This window comes from Anomaloglossus baeobatrachus, chromosome 4 (genome assembly GCF_048569485.1).
Source record: "Anomaloglossus baeobatrachus isolate aAnoBae1 chromosome 4, aAnoBae1.hap1, whole genome shotgun sequence".
In the NCBI taxonomy this organism is placed as follows: Eukaryota; Metazoa; Chordata; class Amphibia; order Anura; family Aromobatidae; genus Anomaloglossus; species Anomaloglossus baeobatrachus.
The window spans coordinates 394,365,876-394,391,817 of NC_134356.1; the positions used below are offsets into that span (position 1 = coordinate 394,365,876).

General features: G+C 51.8%; 1 protein-coding gene across 3 annotated transcripts in view; it reads left to right on the forward strand.

The window, feature by feature from the left end:
* Window positions 1–25,942, forward strand: part of UPF2 (UPF2 regulator of nonsense mediated mRNA decay) — a 224,149-nt gene that overhangs the window by 168,955 nt on the left and 29,252 nt on the right. For all 3 annotated transcript variants that reach the window (XM_075345277.1, XM_075345275.1, XM_075345276.1), the window contains exons 17-18: window positions 4,085–4,189; window positions 16,864–16,962. In XM_075345277.1, coding sequence (XP_075201392.1) covers window positions 4,085–4,189; window positions 16,864–16,962 — 204 coding nt within the window. The remainder of the gene's footprint in view (window positions 1–4,084; window positions 4,190–16,863; window positions 16,963–25,942) is intronic.

Sequence of the window (25,942 nt, forward strand, 5' to 3'; positions counted from 1 at the left end):
CCTGGACTCTGCTAGACGTACAGCTGTAGCATCCGCTAACTCTGTGGCAGTCCGCAGGGCCATGTGGCTACGCGAATGGAAGGCAGACTCTGCTTCCAAGAGGTTCTTAACCGGTTTGCCGTTTTCTGGCGACCGTTTGTTTGGCGAACGCTTGGATGAGATTATTAAGGAATCCAAAGGAAAGGATTCCTCCTTACCCCAGGCCAAACCTAAGAGACCTCAACAGAGAAAGGTTCAATCGAGATTTCGGTCCTTTCGTCCTTCCGCCAAGTCCCAATCCTCTTCGTCCAACAGGCCGGAGAAAGGCCAGAGGAACTCCTATGCGTTGCGATCCAAGTCTCGCCCACAAAAGGCCGCAGGAGGCACTGCCTCCAAGGCGGCTTCCTCATGACTCTCGGCCTCCCCTGACCGCATCCTCGGTCGGTGGCAGGCTCTCCCGCTTTGGCGACGCCTGGTGGCCACATGTTCAAGACCGATGGGTGAGAGACATTCTGTCTCATGGTTACAGGATAGAGTTCAGCTCTCGTCCTGCGGCTCGCTTCTTCAGAACCTCTCCGCCCCCCGCTCAGGCCGACGCACTTTTTCAGGCAGTAGCCGCTCTAAAGATGGAAGGAGTTGTGATCCCCGTTCCCCTTCAGGAACGTGGTCGCGAATTTTACTCCAACTTGTTCGTGGTGCCAAAAAAGGACGGGTCATTCCATCCCGTTCTGGACCTCAAGCTACTCAACAGACATGTGAGAACCAGACGGTTCCGGATGGAATCCCTCCGCTCGGTCATCGCCTCAATGTCACAAGGAGACTTCCTAGCATCGATCGACATCAAAGATGCTTATCTCCATGTACCGATCGCACCCGAGCATCAACGTTTCCTGCGTTTCGCCATCGGGGACGAACATCTCCAGTTCGTGGCATTGCCTTTCGGCTTGGCGACAGCCCCACTGGTTTTCACCAAAGTCATGACATCCGTTGTGGCGGTCCTGCATTCTCAGGGCCACTCGGTGATTCCATACTTGGACGATCTCCTAGTCAGGGCCCCGTCTCGGGTGGCGTGTCAACAAAGTCTATCTGTCGCTCTGGCGACTCTCCAGCTGTTCGGGTGGATCATCAACTTCCCGAAATCCAAGTTGACACCGACCCAATCACTGACGTACCTTGGGATGGAGTTTCATACCCAGCAAGCGTTAGTCAAGCTTCCGAGCGACAAACAGCTTTCTCTGCAGGCAGGGGTGCAATCCCTTCTTCGGAGTCAGTCACACCCCTTACGGCGCCTCATGCACTTCCTGGGGAAGATGGTGGCAGCTATAGAGGCAGTCCCGTTCGCGCAATTCCATCTTCGGCCACTCCAATGGGACATTCTCCACAAATGGGACAGGAGTTCGGCTTCCCTCGACAGGAACGTCTCTCTTTCCCTTGCAACCAAGACGTCACTTCAGTGGTGGCTCCATCCCAATTCTCTGTCGCAGGGAAAATCCTTCCTACCCCCAACCTGGGCTGTGGTCACCACGTACGCGAGCCTGTCAGGGTGGGGAGCGGTTTTTCTCCACCACAGGGCTCAGGGAACCTGGACTCCGATAGTCATCCCTTCAGATCAATATTCTGGAGATAAGGGCAGTGTATCTAGCCCTATTGGCTTTTCATCGGTGGCTGGAGGGCAGGCAGATCCGTATCCAGTCGGACAACGCCACTGCCGCCGCATACATCAACCACCAAGGCGGCACTCGCAGTCGTCAAGCCTTCCAGGAAGTCCGACGGATTCTGCAGTGGGTGGAAGCCACAGCCTCCACCATCTCCGCAGTTCACATCCCGGGCGTAGAAAACTGGGAAGCAGATTTTCTCAGTAGTCAGGGCATGGACGCGGGGGAATGGTCTCTGCACCCAGACGTGTTTCGAGAGATCTGTCGCCGCTGGGGACCGCCGGACGTCGATCTCATGGCGTCACGGCACAACAACAAAGTCCCGGCATTCATGGCACGGTCTCAGGATCACAGAGCTCTGGCGGCGGACGCGTTAGTTCAGGATTGGTCGCAGTTTCGACTGCCTTATGTGTTTCCTCCTCTGGCGATGCTGCCCAGAGTGTTACGCAAGATCAGGTCCGACTGCCGTCGCGCCATTCTCGTCGCTCCAGACTGGCAGAGGCGGTCGTGGTACCCGGATCTGTGGCATCTCACGGTGGGTCAACCGTGGGCGCTTCCAGACCGCCCAGACTTGCTGTCACAAGGCCCATTTTTCCATCTGAATTCTGTGGCCCTCAACCTGACTGTGGCCATTGAGTCCTGGCTCCTAGCGTCTTCAGGGTTATCTCAGGATGTCATTGCCACCATGAGACAGGCCAGGAAGCCTACGTCCGCCAAGATCTATTATAGGTCTTGGCAAATCTTCCTATCCTGGTGCGCTAATAACGGTTTTATTCCATGGCCGTTTGCCTTACCCACCTTTCTTTCATTCCTTCAATCCGGAATGGACAAGGGTTTGTCACTGGGCTCTCTCAAGGGCCAAGTATCGGCGCTCTCCGTGTTTTTTCAAAAGCGTCTAGCCAGGCTTCCGCAGGTCCGCACGTTCCTGCAGGGAGTTTGCCACATAGTCCCACCTTACAAACGTCCGCTGGAACCCTGGGATCTTAACAGGGTGCTAACGGCTCTTCAGAAACCACCTTTCGAGCCGCTGCGGGATGTCTCTCTATCACGTCTTTCGCAGAAGGTGGCCTTCCTAGTGGCAGTCACATCACTTCGGAGAGTGTCTGAGCTAGCAGCGCTGTCATGCAAAGCCCCCTTCCTGGTGTTTCACCAGGATAAGGTGGTTCTGCGTCCGGTCCCGGAATTTCTCCCTAAGGTGGTATCCCCTTTTCATCTCAATCAGGATATCTCCTTACCTTCATTTTGCCCTAATCCAATTCACCAGTGTGAAAGGGATTTGCACTCTTTGGATCTTGTGAGAGCACTCCGGCTCTACGTGTCTCGCACGGCGCCCCTGCGTCGCTCAGATGCGCTCTTTGTCCTTGTCGCTGGCCAGCATAAGGGCTCGCAGGCTTCCAAGTCAACCTTGGCTCGGTGGATCAAGGAACCGATTCTCGAAGCCTACCGTTCTTCTGGGCTTCCGCTTCCTTCAGGGCTGAAAGCCCATTCTACCAGAGCCGTGGGTGCGTCCTGGGCATTGCGGCACCGGGCTACGGCTCAGCAGGTGTGTCAGGCAGCTACGTGGTCTAGTCTGCACACTTTCACGAAACACTATCAAGTGCATACCTATGCTTCGGCAGACGCCAGTCTAGGTAGGCGAGTCCTTCAGGCGGCGGTTGCCCACCTGTAAGAGGGGGCCGTTTTTCGGCTCTTTTTATTGAGGTATTCTTTTACCCACCCAGGGACTGCTCTTTGACGTCCCAATTGTCTGGGTCTCCCAATGGAGCGACAAAGAAGAAGGGAATTTTGTTTACTTACCGTAAATTCCTTTTCTTTTAGCTCCTATTGGGAGACCCAGCACCCGCCCCTGTACCCTTCGGGCTGGTTGTTTTTTTGTGTACACATGTTGTTCATGTTGAATTGTTCTTTTGGTTCATGGTTTGCAGTTCTCCGAACATCCTTCGGATTGCATTTACCCTAGACCAATTTATAAGTTTTCTCCTTCCTGCTTTTGCACCAAAACTGAGGAGCCCGTGATCCACGGGAGGGTGTATAGGCATAGGGGAGGGGTTACACTTTTTAAAGTGTAATACTTTGTGTGGCCTCCAGAGGCAGAAGCTATACACCCAATTGTCTGGGTCTCCCAATAGGAGCTAGAAGAAAAGGAATTTACGGTAAGTAAACAAAATTCCCTTCATTATATATACTTATATATATTTATATTATATATATATAATATATTATCATATTGTAATGTGAAAAGTAGGTGGGTACTAGCAGGACATTACTGGGTGCTAGCTGCCAAGGTAGATGGGGCAACAGGTCACCTGCATGTGCCAGGATATATGCATGCAGGCAAACCTTTGCCCCTAGTTATAGAAAGACTACCTACTACTTGGCTTTTTAATATTGTTTCAGTTATTGCTCTTGTGACATCCAACACTAAATAACATTAACATCTCCATTTATAGGATGCTTCAGAAAATGAGGAAGAAGAAAGGGAGGAAGAAGATGAGGAAAATACCGATTACATGACTGATTCTAACAAGGAAAATGAGACTGATGAAGAAAACACTGTATGTTAACCCTGTTGTCTTTGTTGTTCTGTATCTCTTTCCATTCTGCTGCATGTGTGGTGTAGCCAGCCATTGAAATTGGGGCTAGTGATTAAAAGGCTATATGCACGTGTTGCTTTTTATGTGCAAATTTTCTGCACATACAAAAGCATGTTTGGGGAGAAAAAATGCGCTTGTTTTTTGTTTGTTTTTTTTTTTTTCTCTGACGCCTCATTGTGGGACACAGGACCATGGGTGTTATGCTGCCTATCCATAGGAGGACAATAAGTAGATGCAAAAGCATAGCTCCCCCTCTGCAGTATACACCCCCTGGCCAGGCCAGGCAGCCTCAGTTTTAGCTTAGTGTCTGTAGGAGGCACTTCCTTTCAAGGTTTGTTATTTTTTGAGGGTGACGGTTTCCTTTTTGGACCGATCTCCCACTACCATAAACGGGTGGGAATGTGGAGTGTCGCCTCCACGTACCCCCTCCTGCGACGCTAGATCCTGGGCTGGATGACTGGTTCCACAGACACCGATTTTTCCAAACCCCAGGGTAGAGGCCTATGCCCCTATAGCACAATTCCTCAGCCCCTCTTTGCAGGCTCTGAGTTGAATATGACACCAATTCATCAGCCCCTCTTTGCAGGCTCTGAGTTGAATATGACACCAATTCCTCAGCCCCTCTTTGCAGGCTCTGAGTTGAATATGGCACCGGCGTGACTGGACACAGCAAGCTGAATCTGCTATTTTCACTGCCTGGAAAGCAGTGTTTAAAGTGAGATCCCCCCTGACTGGTTTCCCAGACAAAGGGAGAAAAGACGCTGCAGGGAAGGCCCCAGGACATCTACAGTATTTATTATGAGAAAGTCCCTTGCTGGGTGCAAGGAGGAGAGAAGGATCCTGAACACACAGGGTTAACTTTCCTCTAGCTTGCTGGCTGGAGGAGGGGGAAGTCACTCCTGTTTGTTTGCAGAGAATCTGCACACAGAGGAGTGCACAGAGCTCAGGGACTCATGTTTATTTGCTCTGTTTATTTGCTTTAGCAGAAAAGTCGGCTGATAACCACCAGTGACAAGCTGTGTGCTGACTGGAGGGAGAGGGAAGAAAACTATCAGAAGCTCCCTTCCCGCCGTTTTTTACTTCCCACAGCGGGGGGGGGGCACACTGACTTCATCTTCGCGCTCTTTTAGCGCTAAGCCCCGCCCCCCACGGCCGCAATAAGCCCCGCCCCCCTCAGGAATGCGTGCGAAGATCTCCATAGAGCTTCATCCTTCCTGAGGACAGGGCCATAGGCTGATTCGGGTAAGGTGCTTGCTTCACTTGCAGCTCTGCTGAGCATTGCTCCCCCTCCTGGCATACTCCTATTAGGAACATGCAGAATTCTAAGGGCACTAAGAGTGCTAAAGCCCACATAGTCTATTATTCAGCCTGCACTGCCTGCCACGTAAACACACCTCTTCTCTCTGAGAGTCCTGTGTCCCTATAGCTCCCCAAGACCCCCCTGCCACCACCGCCGCAACAGTCAGCCCAGAGCCTAGGGCTCCCAGCCCAGAGCCTAGGGCTCCCAGCCCACCAGAATGGGCACAGTTTCTGTCCCAATCCATGAAAAAACTGTCACAGAACCTGGTGCTGGCTATGCAATGTCGTCCTCCACACCCTTCTGGGTCCCTGGACGGAACGCAGCTTGAGGATACCCCTATGGAGGATCCTTCTGAGGTAATCCGGGCACATGCTTCACCGGTTGCAGGGATCAGGAAAAGAGCACACGGCCGGGTGTCTCCAGCGGACTCTCCCTCGGGAGCACACAGGGCAGGCTCTCCCACACGCTCCACGGCTTCTGAAGAGCTGGAGGAGGGAGAATGCTGTTTATACCAAGAGGATTCCTTGGTTTCAGCCTCCCCAGATGATCAAACTGCAATAGACTCCCTTATAGCAGCAATCAACCAAGCTCTGCATGTGGAGGATCCCCCATCCACTACCACTGACCATGCGGTCTCCTTTAAGACGGCAAGGAAACCCCAAAAGGTTTTCGCTAATCACCCAGAGTTTCAGGATATCCTCACAAAGCAAAGGGAGAAGCCTCACAGGCGCTTCGGTAACCGTAAACTCATGGAGTCCCGGTACCCTTTTTGCCCCACCTGCCCCTAAGGGCTTGGCCGATCCGTCCTCGGTCGACCCCCCCCCCCCCCCCGGTCTCCCGCCTTGCCACAAAAACGCTCCTGTCGTTATCCGACGGTTCCTCCATCAAGAACCCGACAGACAGACAGGTGGAGCACCTCGCCCGCTCTGCCTTTGAGGCTGCGGGTTCCTCCCTCTCGCCCTCCTTTGCCTCTGTGTGGGTCGCAAAGGCGATCTCGGTATGGGCAGAATCCCTTACCACTTCGCATGAGGAATCCCAGTTCCCTCATTCCGTCACAGAGGTAACAGCTCAAATTGCCGCTGCGGCGGAGTACCTCATGCAGGCCTCCATAGATGCTGCTACCTGCGCAGCTTTTGCCACCTCAAATACCATAGCCATCCGTAGAGCTCTCTGGCTCCGACAATGGCGAGCGGAATCTGCTTCCAAGAAGTCTCTCACGGGCCTTCCCTTTTTTCCAGACCGATTGTTTGGCGAATGTCTGGACAAGCTCATTTCTGACACCACGGGAGGAAAAAGTACCTCCCTTCCCCAGCTGAAGCCCAGGACGACCTTCACCAGACGTCCACAGTCCTCGTTACGCTCCTTTCGGAACTCATTTGGTTGGTCGACATCCCTCTCTGCCCCCGCCACTAGCCGCGGACTATGCAGGGACCGACCTTCTCAGCTCTCCCCGAAACCCACTTCGTCATGGCAGCCTAGACTGAAACAGTCCAGGACTAGGGAGACTCGTCCACGACGTTTTCCCCCCTCATGACTCCTTTGGCGCCCCGGAAGACACACTCATTGTAGGAGGGTCGACTGCGGCTCTTTTCAACACATCTGGGCTGCTGCCTCAGAGGACAAATGGGTGCAAGACCTTGTGTCTTCCGGTTACCACATAGAATTTCGGACCAGACCCCTGAGTCGGTTCCTTCTCTCAGACCCCCCAAAGACTCGAAAACGACGCGAGGCCTTTTTCTCAGCAATCCACTCGCTCCAAATAGCAGGAGTGATAATACCCGTCCCGGACGACGAGAAGTTCAGGGGTTTTTATTGCAACCTCTTTGTGGTCCCCAAAAAGGATTGGGTCAGTTTGACCCATCCTGGACCTCAAACACCTAAACAAACATGTGCACGTACGGAGATTCAGAATGGAGTCCCTAAGGTCCATTATTGCATCCATGGTCGAAGGGGAATTCCTCGCCTCCATAGATATCAAGGACGCATACCTGCACATACCCATCGCTCCAGATCACCAAAAGTTCCTCCGCTTCGCAGTTCAGGACTCCCATTTTCAATTCGTAGCCCTACCCTTCGGCCTTGCCACCGCACCAAGGGTCTTCACCAAAGTCATGGCGGCCGCCATGAGCGTCTTTCACGTCAGGGGAGTAGTCTTTCTCCCTTACTTGGACGACTTCCTCATCAAGGCCCCTCCTTACGCGACTGCTCAACCAGCGTACAGATCACCTTGGACACCCTATCCCGCTTAGGGTGGCTACTGAATCTAGACAAATCATCCCCGGTCCCAGCACAATCCATCACCTTCCTGGGCATGTCCCTGGACACCCGTCGGGGCTTGATCTATCTCCCTCAGGACAAGGCGATCGCTCTTCGACAAGCGGTACGCTGCCTTCTACGTCCTCCGTCTCGCTCCATTCGATTCAGCATGAAGGTGCTCGGCAGGATGGTGGCGGCTATGGAGGCAGTACCTTTTTGCTCAACTGCATCTCCGCCCACTGCAGCTAGTCCTTCTAGCTGCCTGGGACAAGAGCCCCTTCTCCCTGGACAAACCTCTTCACCTGACTCCTTCAGTCAGGTATGCACTCCGAACAGTGAACTGGTTGGTCCTGACCATGGACTCCAGCCTCCTAGACTGGGGAGCAGTGTACCGGCACCACACTGCTCAAGGACGTTGGACGCCCCAGGAGTCTTCCCTACCCATAAACATCCTGGAAATCCGCGCGATCTTCCTCGTGCTCAGGGCGTTCTGCTCTCTGCTAGCAGGTCGTCAGATTCGAGTCCAATCGGACAATGCGACAGCTGTAGCCTATATCAATCGGCAGGGGGGCAACCGCAGCAAAGCGGCTTATCTCGAGGCCCACAAGATCCTCAGCTGGGCCGAGTCGACGGGGTCAGTGATATCAGCGGTACACATACCGGGGGTAGAGAACTGGGCAGCAGACTTTCTGAGTCACCAAGGCCTGGCCACCGGAGAATGGTCTCTCCACCCAGAAGTGTTTTTACACATCTGCACTCGCTGGGGCACACCAGACGTGGATCTAAAGGCCTCAAGGTTGAACGCCTAGGTACCCGCGTTCATAGCCAGGTCATGCGACCCGCAGTCCATCGGCGCGGATGCTCTAGTCTGCTCCTGGCACCACTCCCGCCTGCCTTACATATTTCCACCTCTACCCCTGCTGCCGCGGGTAATCAGGAAGATCAAGGCAGAGGGAGTCCCGGTGATACTGATAGCACCGGACTGGCCCAGGTGCGCCTGGTACGCCGAATTGGTACAAATGCTCGCAAACGTACCGCGGCGCCTTCCAGACATCCCAGTCTTGCTGACCTAAGGACCCATTTCCCATCAGAACTCCAGAGCCCTGAAGCTGACTGCATGGCCATTGAGACCTGGGTATTAACAAGAGCGGGATTCTCACCCGCGGTTATTTCCACCATGATCAGCGCCCGAAAGCCTGCTTCATCCCGCATTTACCACCGTACTTGGAAAATCTTCCTTTCTTTGTCGCTCCATTGGGAGACCCAGACAATTGGGTGTATAGCTTCTGCCTCTGGAGGCCACACAAAGTATTACACTTTAAAAAGTGTAACCCCTCCCCTCTGCCTATACACCCTCCCGTGGACCACGGGCTCCTCAGTTTTATGCTTTCTGTGGAAGGAGGCACACATCCACTCATAGAAAAAAAAAAAAAGATTTCTCATACATAGTATGACGGATGGAAGAAAAGAGGTCCCCTATGGGGTCCCCGGCATGCTCCCTTCTCACCCCACTATGTCGGCGGTGTTGTTAAGGTTGAGGTACCCATGGCGGGTACCAAGGCTGGAGCCACATGCCGTCTCCTTCACCATCTCTTATGCGGCTCTGGGAGAAGTGGGAGCTTCACCAGTCATTCACCTGCTGAGACCGTGCTCCATCCGTAGCCCCTGGTGGAACCTGCTGGACCGGAGCGTTTTCATCCCCAGGGACCGGGCCCTGCAACCTTGAAGGTACTCTGTGTCCCCAGATGGGGACGGTACGGGGAGAGAGGTCGCCTTTCCCCCCAGTAGCGCCGTCCGTTGTTTTTTCATCGGACTTCCGCGCCGACCGTGCCTGCTTGTCGGGCACGGCCTTAAATTTAGTCCCCGGCTTCATCGCGGCCTAGTCGCGAAAAATCCCGGTCCCGGGCCTGCCTGTCAGGGGTAAGGGCGGGATTACCGACAGAGGGCTGGAGCATCTTTGCATGTCTCCCCTCCCCTCTCATGGACCACTATGGGGCCTCCAGATTCCCGCCTTTTACTGGCGCCGCCCATGGCTTCACTCCCCCCTTGAGAGCTCCGGCGGCCATGTTTGGCATTCTGCCGTTGTATGCTGCAGCTGCACAGCTCTACAGCTCCGGGGGACCCACGACAGGGAATCTGGAGGTCACCAGCGGTTGGTAAGCCACACCGGTCTCCGGTGCTGGTTCCCCTAGGGTGCCGTGATATAGATATATATATTTATATATATTATATATATTCGGAACGGCTGTAGAGCCTTTTCCTATATACCCTCTGTGCTCGCTTTCCTGATGGACACTTATTGCTTACAGCATGTCATCCACAAGGAGCAAAGTCTCTAAGGCACAGGTTTTTTTTCGCAGCCTGTACCTCTTGTGGGGCTATGTTGCCTGCGGGATCCACCTACCCTCACTGTGATCAATGCTAGACTCCTGCCACGCTTGCTCAGCCGGAGCCTAGGGCACTCGTGGGCCCATCGGCTCATGTAGATCCCCCCTGCTCCCCCTGAGCAGGCGACAGGGACAGAGTCACCGTCATTGGCCTCTTTCGCTGAGAAACTGTCACTTTCTCAATCCATTGCACAGTCTATGGACAAATGGTCATCTAAGCTCATTGAGGCATTGCAGTCCAGACCGGGCTCTTCACAGGCCCCGGCCCCTGTTAGTTTGTCTCCTCCAGGGCCTTCTCGGTCCGCGCCGCAGCGCGCTCCCAGGATAGCTCCTAGGTCCCAGGCGGAGGACTCCTGCCCGGATCGCAGTCCCAGCCCGGCTAAGCGGCCTCGCTGGGACTCTTCCCCGGCCTCCTCTCGCTGCTCTGGATCTCAGCTTGAGGACTCTCAGGATGACGAGGTGGACGTGGGAGCTCAGGGCTCTGACCCTGACTTCGCCCTCAACCTTGATACCCCTGAGGGGGACGCTTTGTAAATGATCTTATCTCGTCCATCAACCAGGTGTTGGATCTCTCTCCCCCGCCTCCACCGGTAGAGGAGTCTGCTTCTCAGCAGGAGAAACACCAATTTCGATTCCCCAAACGTACGCGCAATACGTTTTTTGATCACTCTAACTTCAGGGACGCTGTCCAGAAGCCCAGAGCGGTCCCGGACAAGCGCTTTGCTAAAAGGCAATCTGACACACGTTATCCCTTTCCACCTGAAGTCGTTAAGGGCTGGGCTCACTCACCCAAGGTGGATCCGCCAGTCTCTAAATTGGCTGCTAGGTCCGTTGTGTCTGTTGCCGATGCCTCATCCCTGAAGGATGCCACTGACAGACAGATAGAGCTCTTGGTGAAGTCTATTTATGAGGCCACGGGCGCATCTTTCGCCCCGGCCTTTGCGGCCGTGTGGGCTCTCCAAGCAATCTCGGCATGTCTGTCTGAGATTAATGCTGTCACGCGGAATTCTGCTCCGCATGTGTCTTCCTTGACCTCTCAGGCATCAGCTTTTTCGTCCTACGCCATGAACGCCGTCCTGGACTCCACTAGCCGTACGGCCGTGGCATCCGCTAACTCCGTGGCTGTCCGCAGGGCCATGTGGCTGCGCGAATGGAAAGCAGATTCTGCTTCCAAAAGGTTCTTAACCGGTTTGCCTTTTTCTGGCGAACGTTTATTTGGCGAACGGCTGGATGAGATTATTAAGGAATCCTCGGGAAAGGACTCCTCCTTACCACAGTCCAAACCTAAGAGACCTCAGCAGAGAAAGATCCAATCGAGGTTTCGGTCCTTTCGTCCCTCCGCCAAGCCCCAAACCTCTTCGTCCAACCGGCCGGAGAAAGGCCAGAGGAACTCCTATGCGTGGCGGTCCAAGTCACGCCCCCAAAAGGCCGCAGGAGGCACTGCCTCCAAGACGGCCTCCTCATGACTCTCGGCCTCATCTACCCACATCCTCGGTCGGTGGCAGGCTCTCCCGCTTTGGCGACGCCTGGTGGCTACACGTTCAAGACCGTTGGGTGAGAGACATTCTGTCTCATAGTTGCAGGATAGAGTTCAGCTCTCGTCCTGCGGCTCGTTTCTTCAGAACCTCCCCAACCCCTGCACAGGCCGACGCACTTCTTCAGGCAAAGGACGCTCTGAAGATGGAAGGAGTTGTGATTCCCTTCCCATTTCAGGAACGTGGTGGCGGATTTTACTTCAACTTGTTCGTGGTGCCAAAAAAGGACGGGTCATTCCGTCCCGTTCTGGACCTCAAGCTGCTCAACAGACATGTGAGAACCAGACGGTTTCGGATGGAATCTCTCTGCTCAGTCATCGCTTCAATGTCACAAGGAGACTTCCTAGCATCGATCGACATCAAGGATGCTTATCTCCATGTGCCGATCGCACCCGAACATCAACGTTTCCTGCGGTTCGCCATAGGGGACGAACACCTCCAGTTTGTCGCATTGCCCTTCGGCCTGGCGACAGCCCCACGGGTTTTCACCAAGGTCATGGCATCTGTCGTGGCGGTCCTGCACTCTCAGGGCCACTCGGTGATCCCCTACTTGGACGATCTCCTAGTCAGGGCCCCTTCTCGGGTGGCGTGTCAACAAAGTCTTACCGTCACTCTGGCGACTCTCCAGCTGTTCGGGTGGATCATCAATTTCCCGAAATCCAAGTTGACGCCGACCCAATCACTGACTTATCTCGGGATGGAGTTTCATACCCAGCAAGCATTAGTCAAGCTGCCGCGCGACAAACGGCTTTCTCTGCAGGCGGGGGTGCAATCACTTCTTCGGAGTCAGTCACACCCCTTACGGCGCCTCATGCACTTCCTGGGGAAGATGGTTGCAGCTATGGAGGCAGTGCCATTCGCGCAATTCCATCTACGGCCACTCCAATGGGACATTCTTCGCAAATGGGACAAGAGTGCGGCTTCCCTCGACAAGAACATCTCTCTTTCCCTTGCAACCAAAACATCACTTCAGTGGTGGCTCCTACCCACATCTCTGTCTCGGGGGAAATCCTTCCTACCTCCAACCTGGGCCGTGGTCACCACAGACGCGAGCCTGTCAGGTTGGGGAGCGGTTTTTCTCCACCACAGGGCTCAAGGAACCTGGACTCCGATAGAATCGTCCCTTCAGATCAATATCCTGGAGATAAGGGCAGTATATCTAGCCCTATTGGCGGTGGCTGGAGGGCAGGCAGATCCGAATCCAGTCGGACAACGCCACTGCCGTCGCCTACATCAACCACCAAGGCGGCACTCGCAGTCGTCAAGCCTTCCAGGAAGTCAGGCGGATTCTGCAGTGGGTGGAAGCCACAGGCTCCACCATCTCCGCAGTTCACATCCCGGACGTAGAAAACTGGGAAGCAGATTTTCTCAGTCGTCAGGCCATGGACGCGGGGGAATGGTCTCTGCACCCAGACGTGTTTCGAGAGATCTGTCGCCGCTGGGGAACGCCGGACGTCGATCTCATGGCGTCACGACACAACAACAAGGTCCCAGGTCTCAGGATCACAGAGCTCTGGCAGCGGACGCTTTAGTCCAGGATTGGTCGCAGTTTCGACTGCCTTATGTGTTTCCCCCTCTGGCGATGCTGCCCAGGGTACTACGCAAGATCAGGTCCGACTGCCGTCGCGCTATTCTCGTCGCTCCAGACTGGCCGAGGCGGTCGTGGTATCCGGATCTGTGGCATCTCACGGTGGGTCAACCGTGGGCACTTCCAGACCGCCCAGACTTGCTGTGACAAGGCCCGTTTTTCCATCTGAATTCTGTGGCCCTCAACCTGACTGTGTGGCCATTGAGTCCTGGCTCCTAGCGTCTTCAGGGTTATCTCAGGATGTCATTGCCACCATGAGACAAGCCAGGATGCCAACGTCCGCCAAGATCTATTACAGGTCTTGGCAAATCTTCCTATCCTGGTGCGCTGATAACGGTTTTCCTCCATGGCCGTTTGCCTTACCCACATTCCTTTCATTCCTACAATCTGGAATGGACAAGGGTTTGTCACTCGGCTCTCTCAATGGCCAAGTATCGGCACTCTCCGTATTTTTTCAAAAGCGTCTAGCCAGGCTTCCGCAGGTCCGCACGTTCCTGCAGGGGGTCTGTCACATGGTCCCACCTTACAAACATCCGTTGGAACCTTGGGATCTTAACAAGGTCCTGACGGCTCTTCATAAGCCGCCTTTTGAGCCGCTGCGGGATGTCTCTCTCTCCCGTCTTTCGCAGAAGGTGGCCTTCCTGGTGGCAGTCACATCACTTCGGAGAGTGTCTGAGCTGGCAGCGCTGTCATGCAAAGCTCCCTTCCTGGTTTTTCACCAGGATAAGGTGGTTCTGCGTCCTGTCCCGGAATTTCTCCCTAAGGTGGTATCCTCTTTTCATCTAAATCAGGATATCTCCTTGCCTTCCTTTTGCCCTAATCCAATTCACCAGTGTGAAAAGGATTTGCACACTTTGGATCTAGTGAGAGCACTCCGGTTCTACGTGTCTCACACGGCGCCCCTGTGCCGTTCAGAGGCGCTCTTTGTCCTTGTCGCTGGCCAGCGTAAGGGCTCTCAGGCCTCCAGGTCAACCTTGGCTCGGTGGATCAAGGAACCGATTCTTGAGGCCTACCGTTCTTCTGGGCTCCTGCTTCCTTCAGGGCTGAAAGCCCATTCTACCAGAGCCGTATGTGCGTCCTGGGCATTGCGGCACCGGGCGACGGCTCAGCAGGTGTGTCAGGCAGCTACGTGGTCTAGTCTGCACACTTTCACGAAGCACTATCAAGTGCATACCTATGCTTCGGCAGACGCCAGTCTAGGTAGGCGAGTTCTTCAGGCGGCGGTTGCTCACCTGTAAGAGGGGGCCGTTTTAGGCTCTTTTTATCGAGGTATTCTTTTACCCACCCAGGGACTGCTCTTGGACGTCCCAATTGTCTGGGTCTCCCAATGGAGCGACAAAGAAGAAGGGAATTTTGTTTACTTACCGTAAATTCCTTTTCTTCTAGCTCCTATTGGGAGACCCAGCACCCACCCCTGTGCCCTTCGGGCTGGTTGTTCTTTTGTGTACACATGTTGTTGAATTGTTCTTGTGGTTCTTGGTCTTCAGTTCTCCGAACATCCTTCGGATTGAATTTACCCTAGACCAATTTATAAGTTTTCTCCTTCCTGCTTTTGCACCAAAACTGAGGAGCCCGTGGTCCACGGGAGGGTGTATAGGCAGAGGGGAGGGGTTACACTTTTTAAAGTGTAGTACTTTGTGTGGCCTCCAGAGGCAGAAGCTATACACCCAATTGTCTGGGTCTCCCAATAGGAGCTAGAAGAAAAGGAATTTACGGTAAGTAAACAAAATTCCCTTCTTCATGGTGCAGAGAAACTAAGGTCCAGCCTATTCCTCTGGCCATCCCTAGAATTCTCGACTTTCTACAGTCTGGCTTGCAAGCGGGGTTGGCTCTCAGCTCCCTTAAAGGGCAGGTCTCAGCGCTCTTAATCTTCTACCAATGCCGCCTGGCTCAAAAACCGCAAGTCAAGACCTTCCTCCAGGGCGTTTCCCATCTAGTTCCCCCGTATAAACGGCTGCTGGAACCATGGGACCTCAATCTCGTTCTGGACGGTCTCCAGAGGTCTCCCTTTGAACCTCTCAAGGAATCCTCCCTTGCTCTTCTGTCCTGGAAGGTAACATTCCTTGTGGCAATTACGTCCATCAGACGGTTTTCAGAGCTGGCAGCACTCTCTTGCCGCGAGCCTTTTCTGATCTTTCACCAGGACAAGGTGGTTCTGCGCCCCCTTCCGGATTTTCTTCCAATGGTTCCTACCCCGTTTCATTTGAACAAGGACATTGTTCTGCCTTTCTTTCTTCCACACCCAGTTCATAGGGTGGAAAGGTCTCTGCATTCGTTAGACCTCGTCAGAGCTCTCAGATATTACATATCCAGGACAGCCCCCTTTAGGAAAACGGACTCTTTGTTCGTCATTCCTGAGGGGCCTAAGAAGGGACAGGCAGCTTCAAAGGAAACTCTGGCTCGCTGGATTTGCTCTGCAATCCAGGAAGTCTACCGCTTGCAACTCAAGCCCATTCCTAGTGGACTGCGGGCTCATTCCACGCGAGCAGTTGGCGCTTCGTGGGCCATTCGGCATCAGGCTTCAGTGGAACAGGTATGTAAGGCTGCGACCTGGTCTAGCCTACATACATACATTTTCAAAGCATTACAGAGTCCATACCCAGTTTTCAGCTGAGGCAAATCTGGGTAGGAAAATGCTGCAAACGGCAGTAGAGCACCTCTCTCAGTAGGTACTCCAGGCTGTCTGGGACTGGTTTCTAGTCCTTGGGTTGCATTATCTTGTTTTTTACTTTTCCCACCCATGGACTGCTATCGGACGTCCCATGGTCCTGTGACCCCCCCAATGAGGCGTCAGAGAAAAACGGATTTTTGTGTACTTAACTCACCGTAACTCACACAAAAATCCGTTTTTGTTTTTTCTTGTTTTACAATTTGTGACTTATTTTTTTCCCCCACATCAAACCTCTAGGATTGCTTGTTTTGGGGATGTAGCCTTCAGTGGTATCTATTATTATTATTATTATTATTATTATTATTATTATTATTATTATTATTATTATTATTTATTTATTTATTTTTATTTATTTATTTTTGTGGGAGGTGTGACAAAAAAAACATCAATTTTGCAAGTTGTTATATTACCATAATGCCAACAGCCAAGTTGTAAAGCAACCCACCGGCTGCCACACAGCAACCCATCAGCACCCCACGATCGTGTCGTAGGTTGCCGATAGTTACCCAAATTGAGATGGCGTGACAGAAATGCATCGGTCAGTGATTGATAGAGGCATTTAAGAGGTTAACAGTAGCAATCGGAACTGATTGCTACTATTAGAGACTGGCTCCCATTATAGAACAGCCAATACCGAGCCTGTGTGGAGCAGGCTCCGCTCCTGAGCTTGCTCCGTACACCCAAACGTCCTCTGTGACATATATATCACTAATGGAGCATTAAGGGGTTATTTTCAGATTGAATTAAATCTTGATTAAATGCTCAAGGATTCAGTTTTATCAGATGTCACATACCTTCATTAGAATTTTCTCATTCACTGAAGTAATTTTGCTTTTTGAAATGTTACATCTAAATTCCAATCTTTTTGGCATTGTTGAGAGAGTTGCTTCTTTTTCAGGAGGTGATGATTAAAGGAGGTGGGATCAAACATGTACCTTGTGCAGAGGATGAAGACTTCATTCAGGCTCTTGATAAGATGATGCTGGAAAATCTTCAGGTATGTGGCCATGTGCCAAACATTTCTCCCATCTTAGGCCATTTATGAAACCTTTCTGAATACTGTCATGGTGAGCATCTGTCTGCTTTGATGTTTCTGAAATCCCGGGGACCTTTTTGTAACCTAGATATATATATCCAATTTTTTTTGTTTTTATGAATTTCTGGGTTTGTTTTTGTTTTTTTTTTTTATTTTATTTTATGTTCACCTTGGATCAGCACAACTCTTATCCTTGATTGTCAGTTACTGCAATATTTGCCTCATTTGTTTGAATAGGTCTTGGCTGCAACTCCAGACACAACATATACAGACTGGTGCTTTCTTAGCAAAAAGTGTTGTATGAGAAACTTCTAACTAAAGGATAGTGAGATCTACTTATGCCATTTGTATATGAATGTGTGCATGCTTTTATAGATTCTAAGGACTAGGAAATGGGAAATAAAGTAGATACACATTATTCTTCACTTACTGTCACTTAGGCTGCTTTCATACATCCGGTTTTTGCAGTGCAGCACAATATGGTGCTTTGCAGAAAAAACGCAACCATTTTTTTTTTTTTGCCGCCGGTTGCGTTTTTTTCACATAGACATGCATTAGCGTCGTATTGTGCTGCATGGCCTTGCGTTGCGTCCGCTTTTTGCCGGATGCGACATATTTAGCCCATGCGGCGGCCGGATGGGGAACGTTGCCTGGCACGTTTTTTTGTGCAGCGAAAAAAAAGCATCACGCTGGATCCGGTGCGATTTACAATGCAAGCCTATGGCCGCCGGATGCGGTTTTTTGCACTGTGCATGCTCAGTATCAAGCCGCATCCGTCAAAAAATGGACGGGCCGCATCGAAAAACATATGCAATGGATCCGTTTTTTTCGCTGCATCCGTTGCATAGGTTTTTTAGCTGGATTGAGCCGCACTGCAAAAACCGGATGTGTGAAAGCAGCCTTAGACATTTTTTGGTCAGGAAGAGCTTGAATAAAGAGCTTCTGAATGGTATATTTGTCCATCAATAGATAACTGCAAAGTAAGCCGAGACCGGATAGATTGATGGTTTAGTTCTTTATCGGAGGGAATGTATAATTTATAGGGGTTTTCTACTTTAAGGAAAGTGGATACAAAATGCTGTTGTATACCAAAAAGAGCAGGTGCTTGACCTTCCCAGACCAAAGGAGGGTGAATTTCTGCAAAGTTTATTATTTTAAGTATATAAGAACATTTGGGTTCTACTTTCTTTAACCCCTTAACGACCGCGGGCCGTAAAATTACGTCCTAAATGACATAATCTTACTGCCCGCGGTCCTCCGGCGGCAGCATGCCGCGATCGGCACACATCTCAGCTGATTTTCACAGCTGAGATGTGTGCCTGCTAGGCACGAGCAGAATCGTTATCTGCTCGTGCCGATTAACCCCTTATATGGCGCTGTCAATACATGACAGTGCCATTATAAGCGCGATCGCGGTAAAGTTTTTACTTACCGCCGAAACCGGAAGTCACGTGACGCGATCACGTGACTCCCGATAGTTGTCATGGTAGCACAGGGTCATGTGATGAGTTGACTCCTGTACTACACCTGACTTAGTTTCACTTTCGCTGTGCCCGGGGCACAGCAAAAGAGAAAGAGAGCGTATCTGCTGTTTACAGCCTTGCAGCTGTGATCAGCAGATACTGCAGAGCGATCGGAATGCTGATCGCAATAGCCCCCTAGGGGGACTAGTAAAATAAAAAAAAAAGTTAAAAAATAAGTTTTAAAAAATTAAAAAAAAACAAAAAAACCTAAAAGTTCAAATCACCCCCCATTCGCCCCATTGAAAATTAAAGGGTTAAAAAAATAAAAAATATACACACATTTGGTATCGCCGCGTTCAGAAACGCCCAATCTATCAAAATATAAAATCAATTAATCTGATCAGTAAACGGCGTAGCGGCAAAAAAATTCCAAACGCCAAAACGACGTTTTTTTGTCGCGACAACTTTTGCGCAAAATGCAATAAGAGGCGATCAAAACGTAGCATCTGCGCAAAAATGGTACCGTTAAAAACGTCAGCTCGAGACGCAAAAAATAAGCTGTCATTGAGCCTAAGATCCCGAAAAATGAGAACGCTACGGGTCACGGAATATGGCGTAAAACGTGCGCCACTTTTTTCGGACAAACTTCCGATTTTTTTTTAACACCTTATATAAAAGTAAACCTATACATGTTTGGTGTCTACGAACTCGCACTGACCTGAGGCATCACACCCACACATCAGTTTTACCATATAGTGAACACAGTGAATAAAATATCTCAAAAACCATAGTGCTATCGCACTTTTTTTGCAATTTTTCAGCATTTGGAATTTTTTTGCCATTTTCTAGTACACTATATGGGAAAACTGATGGTTTCATTTAAAAGTACAGCTCGTTCCGCAAAAAATGAGCCCTCACATGACCATATTGACTGAAAAATAAAAAAGTTACGTCTCTCAGAAAAAGAATGGCGAAAAAAAAAAACGGAAAGCGAAAAATCGGCCGGTCGTGAAGGGGTTAAAGTGGAAAACCTCTTTAAGATGCACCCTCTTATCTCCCATTGATCAACTGAGTGTTAATGTATTTTTAATGGGGAGAAAAGAGTAAACCAGTGTTAAACCTCTAAGACAGCAATTTATCTCACACATAAACAAAAGAGCCTGGTTTATTAAATCAATCTGCTTAATTCTTTGCTCGCCGACACAATATCTCAGGAACAGACCCTATGTAGGGTCTAGGGATGAACAAACTGTAAAGTTTGAGGTTTGTACAAGAACAGCGAGTGTCAGTGACAGACCCGAACACTGATTTGTTGTTTTTTTTTTAAAAAAAAAAAAACAACAAAAATAGTTCGGTGTTTGGGTACTGTTCGTATGTTAAATTTTGGTTGCGCTGCAGCCTTTCAACAGTCAAAAAGCTTTATTGCATGCAGAATCTGCCTGTCTGCTTCTGTGAACAATAAAGTGAAAAAGAATAAGACGTGGGCTCCTGCCTATTTTTGATAACCAGTGCAGGTAAAATAGACAACTGCGGGCTGCAACTCTCAGCTGTTAGTTTTTACCTTGGCTGTTGATCAAAAATACAGGGGATCCCAGATCCCAGTGTCATTCTAAGAACATTCCCAGAGCAACGCTGCATAAGTCGCTGCCGGTCAGCATCAGACCTGGAATTTCTCACACTCCTGAGAAATTCCGACCCTGCCGCTGACCCAGAAATGAGCTTATGGAGCCTTGTTCTGAGAAGGTTCTCCATAGGAATCGATGGATGTTGTGGGAAATTACTCTTTGGATAACAACTAAACTTCCCGGATTTAATTTTTAATTAATAAATTGGTGGACGAGGGTATGTTTATTCCCCAATTGGATTATGTCAACGTTGAGGATTTACTTTCCTTTCATAAATAATTTGCTGAACGAGGGCGTGTGGGGAAGTGTTTATTCAAATTAAACTTTCTCTGACGCCTCATTGGGGGACTCAGGACCATGGGTGTTATGCTGCCTATCCATAGGAGGACACTAAGTAGATTCAAAAGCATAGCTCCTCCTCTGCAGTATACACCCCCTGGCCGGGCCAGGCAAGCTCAGTTTTAGGTTAGTGTCTGTAGGAGGCACTTCCTTTCAAGGTTTGTTATTTTTTGAGGGCGACGGTTTCCTTTTGGGACAGATCTCCCACTACCATCAATGGGTGGGAACGTGAAGCTTTGCCTACACGTACCCCCTCCCGCGACGCTGGATCCTGGGCTGGACGACGGGTTCCACAGACACTGATTTTCCAAAGCCCAGGGTAGAGGCCTGTGCCCTATAGCCCAATTCCTCAGCCCCTCTCTGCAGGCTCTGAGCTGAAGATGGCACTGATTCCTCAGCCCCTCTCTGCAGGCTCTGAGTTGAATATGACAACGCCACAGCAAGCTGGCTCTATTTTCACTACCTGGAAAGCAGGTGAGATCCCCCCTGACTGGTTTCCCAGACAAAGGGAGAAAGGACGCTGCAGAAGGCTCCCAGGCCATTTACAGTATTTATGTGCAAGGAGCAAGGATCCTGCACACACAGTGTTAACTTTCTCTAGCTTGCTGACTGGGGGGAAGTTCTGCTGTTTGCAGAAAGTCTTGCAGATAACTTCCCGGTGGCAGGGGGGAGGACCCAGGGCTCAGGGACTCACGCTGTGTGTTATCCGCTCTGTTTAATTGCTCCAGCAAAAGCCGGCTGATAACCACAGCCGACAAGCTGTGTGCTGACTGTAGAGAGAGGGAGGAAAACTCAGAAGCTCCCTTCCCGCCGTTTTTTACTACCCACAGCAGGGGGGGGCACACTGACTCATCTTCCCGCTCTTTAAGTGCTAAGCCCCGCCCCCCGCGGGCGCAATAAGCCCCTCCCCCAGGGAAGCCTGCAATATCTTCATAGAGCTTAAGCCTTCCTGAGGACAGGGTCATCGGCTGATTCTGGTGAGGTGCTTGCTATCAATTGTAGCTCTGCTGAGCATTGCTCCCCCTCCTGGCATACTCCTATTAGGAACATGCAAAATTCAAAAGGCACTAAGAGGGCTAAGGCCCACATAGTCTATTATTCAGCCTGCACTGCCTGCCACGTTGACCTACCACGTAAACACACCTCTTCTCTCTGTGAGTCCTGTGCCCCTATAGCCCCCCAAGACCCCCCTGCCACCACCGCCGCAACCGGCAGCCCAGAGCCTAGGGCGCCCAGAGCCTAGGGCCCCCAGCCCACCGGATTGGGCACAGTTTCTGTCCCAATCCATGGAAAAACTGTCACAGAACCTTGTTCTGACTATGCAATGTCGTCCTCCACACCCTTCTGGGTCCCTGGACAGAACACAGCCTGAGGATACCCCTATAGAGGATCCTTCTGAGGTAATCCGGGCACATGCTTCACCGGTTGCAGGGATCAGGAAAAGGGCACACGGCCGGGTGTCTCCAGCGGGCTCTCCCTCCGGAGCACACAGGGCAGGCTCTCCCACACGCTCCACGGCTTCTGAAGAGCTGGAGGAGGGAGAATGCTGTTTGTACCAGGAGGATTCCTGGGTTTCATCACCCCGAGATGATCAAACTGCAATAGACTCTCTTATAGCAGCAATCAACCAAACTCTGCATGTGGATGATCCCCCATCCACTACCACTGACCATGCGGTCTCCTTTTAAGAGGGCAAGGAAACCCCAAAAGGTTTTCGCTGATCACCCAGAGTTTCAGGATATCCTCACAAAGCAAAGGGAGAGGCCTGACAGACGCTTCGGTAGTCTCGGTACCCTTTTGCCTCACCTGCCCCTAAGGGCTTGGCCGATCCGCCCTCGGTCGACACCCCCCCCCCGGGTCTCCCGCCTTACCACAAAGACACTCCTGTCTTTACCCGATGGTTCTTCCATTAAGGACCCGACAGACAGACAGGTGGAGCACCTCACCCGCTCTGCTTTTGAGGCTGCGGGGTCCTCCCTTTCGCCCTCCTTTGCCTCTGTGTGGGTCGCAAAGGCGATCTCGGTCTGGGCAGAATCCCTTAACACTTCGCTTGAGGAATCCCAGTTCACTCACAACTTCACAGAGGTAACAGCTCAAATTGCCGCTGCGGCAGAGTACCTCATCCAGGCCTCCATGGACGCTGCTACCTGCGCAGCGTTTGCCGCCTCAAATACCATAGCCATCCGTAGAGCTCTCTGGCTCCGACAATGGCGAGCGGACTCTGCCTCCAAGAAGTCTCTCATGGGCCTTCCTTTTTTTTCCAGACCGATTGTTTGGCGAACGTCTGGACAAACTCATTTCTGACGCCACGGGTGGAAAGAGTACCTCCCTCCCCCAGCTGATGCCCAGGACGTCCTTCACCAGACGTCCACAGTCCTCGTTACGCTCCTTTCGAAACTCATTTGGTTGGTCGACATCCCGTGCTGTCCCCGCCACTAGCCGTGGACTACGCAGGGACCGACCTTCTCAGCCCTCCCCGAAACCCACTTCGTCATGGCAGCCTAGACCGAAACAGTCTAGGACTAGGGAGACTCGGCCACGACGTTTTCCCCCCTCACGACTCCTTCGGCGCCCCGGAAGACGCACTCATTGTAGGAGGTCGACTGCGGCTCTTTCAACACATCTGGGCTCCTGCCTCAGACAACAAATGGGTGCCAGACCTTGTGTCTTCCGGTTACCACATAAAATTTCGGACGCGACCCCCGAGTCGGTTCTTTCTCTCAAACCCCCCAAAGACTCAAAAACGACGCGAGGCTTTTTTCTCAGCAATCCACTCGCTCCAAACAGCAGGAGTGATAATACCTGTCCCAGACGACGAGAAGTTCGGGGGTTTTTATTCCAACCTCTTTGTGGTCCCCAAAAAGGATGGGTCAGTTCGACCCATCCTGAACCTCAAACACCTAAACAAACATGTGCACGTACGGAGATTCAGAATGGAGTCCCTATGGTCCATTATTGCATCCATGGTCGAAGGGGAATTCCTCGCCTCCATAGACATCAAGGACGCGTACCTGCACATACCCATCGCCCCAGATCACCAAAAGTTCCTATGCTTCGCAATTCAGGACTCACACTTTCAATTCGTAGCTCTACCCTTCGGCCTTGCCACCGCACCAAGGGTCTTCACCAAAGTCATGAGCGTCCTTCACGCAAGGGGAGTAGTCGTTCTCTTTTACTTGGACGACCTCCTCATCAAGGCCCCCTCCTTCCGCGACTGCTCAACCAGCGTACAAATCACTGTGGACACCCTATACCGCTTAGGGTGGCTAGTGAATCTGGACAAATCATCCCCGATCCCATCACGATCTATCACCTTCCTGGGCAAGTCCCTGGACACCCGTCGGGGCTTGATCCTTCTCCCTCAGGACAAGGAATTCGCTCTTCAACGAGCGGTACGCTGCCTTCTATGTCCTCCGTCTCGCACCATTCGATTCAGCATGAAAGTGCTCGGCAGGATGGTGGCAGCTATGGAAGCAGTACCCTTTGCTCAAGTGCACCTTCGCCCACTGCAGCTAGCCCTTCTAGCGGCCTGGGACAAGAGCCCCTTCTCCCTGGACAGACATCTTCACCTGACTCCTTCAGTCAGGTACGCATTCCGCTGGTGGCTTCGGTCCTCGTCCCTATCGAAGGGGAGATCTTTTCTCCAAGTGAACTGGCTGGTCCTGACCACGGACGCCAGCCTCCTAGGCTAGGGAGCAGTGTACCTGCACCACACTGCTCAAGGACGTCGGACGCCCCAGGAGTCTTTCCTCCCCATCAACATCCTGGAACTCCGCGCAATCTTCCTCGCGCTCAGAGCGTTTAGCCCTCTGCTAGCGGGTCGTCAGATTCGAGTCCAATCGGACAATGCGACAGTTGTAGCCTATCAATCGGCAGGGGGGCACCCGCAGCAAAGCGGCTTATCTCGAGACCCACAAGATCCTCAGCTGGGCCGAATCGACGGGATCAGTGATATCAGCGGTACACATACCAGGGGTAGAGAACTTGGCAGCAGACTTTCTGAGTCGCCAAGGCCTGGCTGCCGGAGAATGGTCCCTCCAACCAGATGTGTTTCTACACATCTGCACTCGCTGGGACACACCAGACGTGGACCTAATGGCCTCAAGGTTGAATGCAAAGGTACCCGCGTTCATCGCCAGGTCACGCGACCCGCAGTCCATCGGCGCGGATGCTCTAGTCTGCTCCTGGCACCAATTCCGCCTGCCTTACATATTTCCACCTCTACCACTGCTGCCGCAGGTAATCCGGAAGATCAAGGCAGAGGGAGTCCCGGTGATACTGATAGCACCGGACTGGCCCAGGCGCGCCTGGTACGCCGAATTAGTACAAATGCTCACAGATGCACCGTGGCGCCTTCCAGACATCCCAGACTTGCTGACCCAATGGCCCATTTCCCATCAGAACTCCAGAGCCCTGAAGCTGACGGCATGGCCATTGAGACCTGGATATTAACAAGAGCGGGATTCTCCCCCGCGGTTATTGCCACCATGATTAGCGCCCGAAAGCCTGCTTCAGCCCGCATTTACCACCGTACATGGAAAATCTTCCTTTCATGGTGCAGAGAAACTAACGTCCAGCCTATGCCTCTGACCATCCCCAGAATTCTCGATTTTCTACAGTCTGGCTTGCAAGCGGGGTTGGCTCTCAGTTCCCTTTAAAGGGCAGGTCTCAGCGCTCTCGATCTTCTACCAATGCCGCCTGGCTCAAAAAACGCAAGTCAAGACCTTCCTCCTGGGCGTTTCCCATCTAGTTCCCCCGTTCAAACGGCCGCTGGAACCATGGGACCTCAACCTCGTTCTGGAAAGTCTCCAGAGAGGTCTCCCTTTGAACCTCTCAAGGAATCCTCCCTTACTCTTCTGTCCTGGAAGGTAACATTCTTAGTGGCAATTACGTCCATCAGACGAGTTTCGGAGCTGGCAGCACTCTCTTGCCGCGAGCCTTTTCTGATCTTTCACCAGGACAAGGTGGTTCTGCGCCCTCTCCCAGATTTCCTTCCAAAGGTTCTTACCCAGTTTCATTTGAACGAGGACATTGTCCTGCCTTCCTTTTGTCCACACCCAGTTCATAGGGTGGAAAGGTCTCTGCATTCGTTAGACCTCGTCAGAGCTCTCAGATATTACATATCCAGGACAGCCCCATTTAGGAAAACGGACTCTTTGTTCGTCATTCCTGAGGGGCCTAAGAAGGGACAAGCAGCTTCAAAGGCAACGCTGGCTCGCTGGATTCGCTCTGCGATCCAGGAAGTCTACCGCTTGCAACTCAAGCCCATTCCTAGTGAGCTGCGGGCTCATTCCACGCGAGCAGTTGGCGCTTCGTGGGCCATTCGGCATCAGGCTTCAGTGGAACAGGTGTGTGTAAGGCTGTGACCTGGTCTAGCCTACATACATTTTCAAAGCATTACAGAGTCCATACCCAGGCTTCAGCTGAGGCAAATCTGGGTAGGAAAATTGTGCAAACGGCAGTAGAGCACCTCTCTCAGTAGGCGCTCCAGGCTGTCCAGGACTGGTTCCTAGT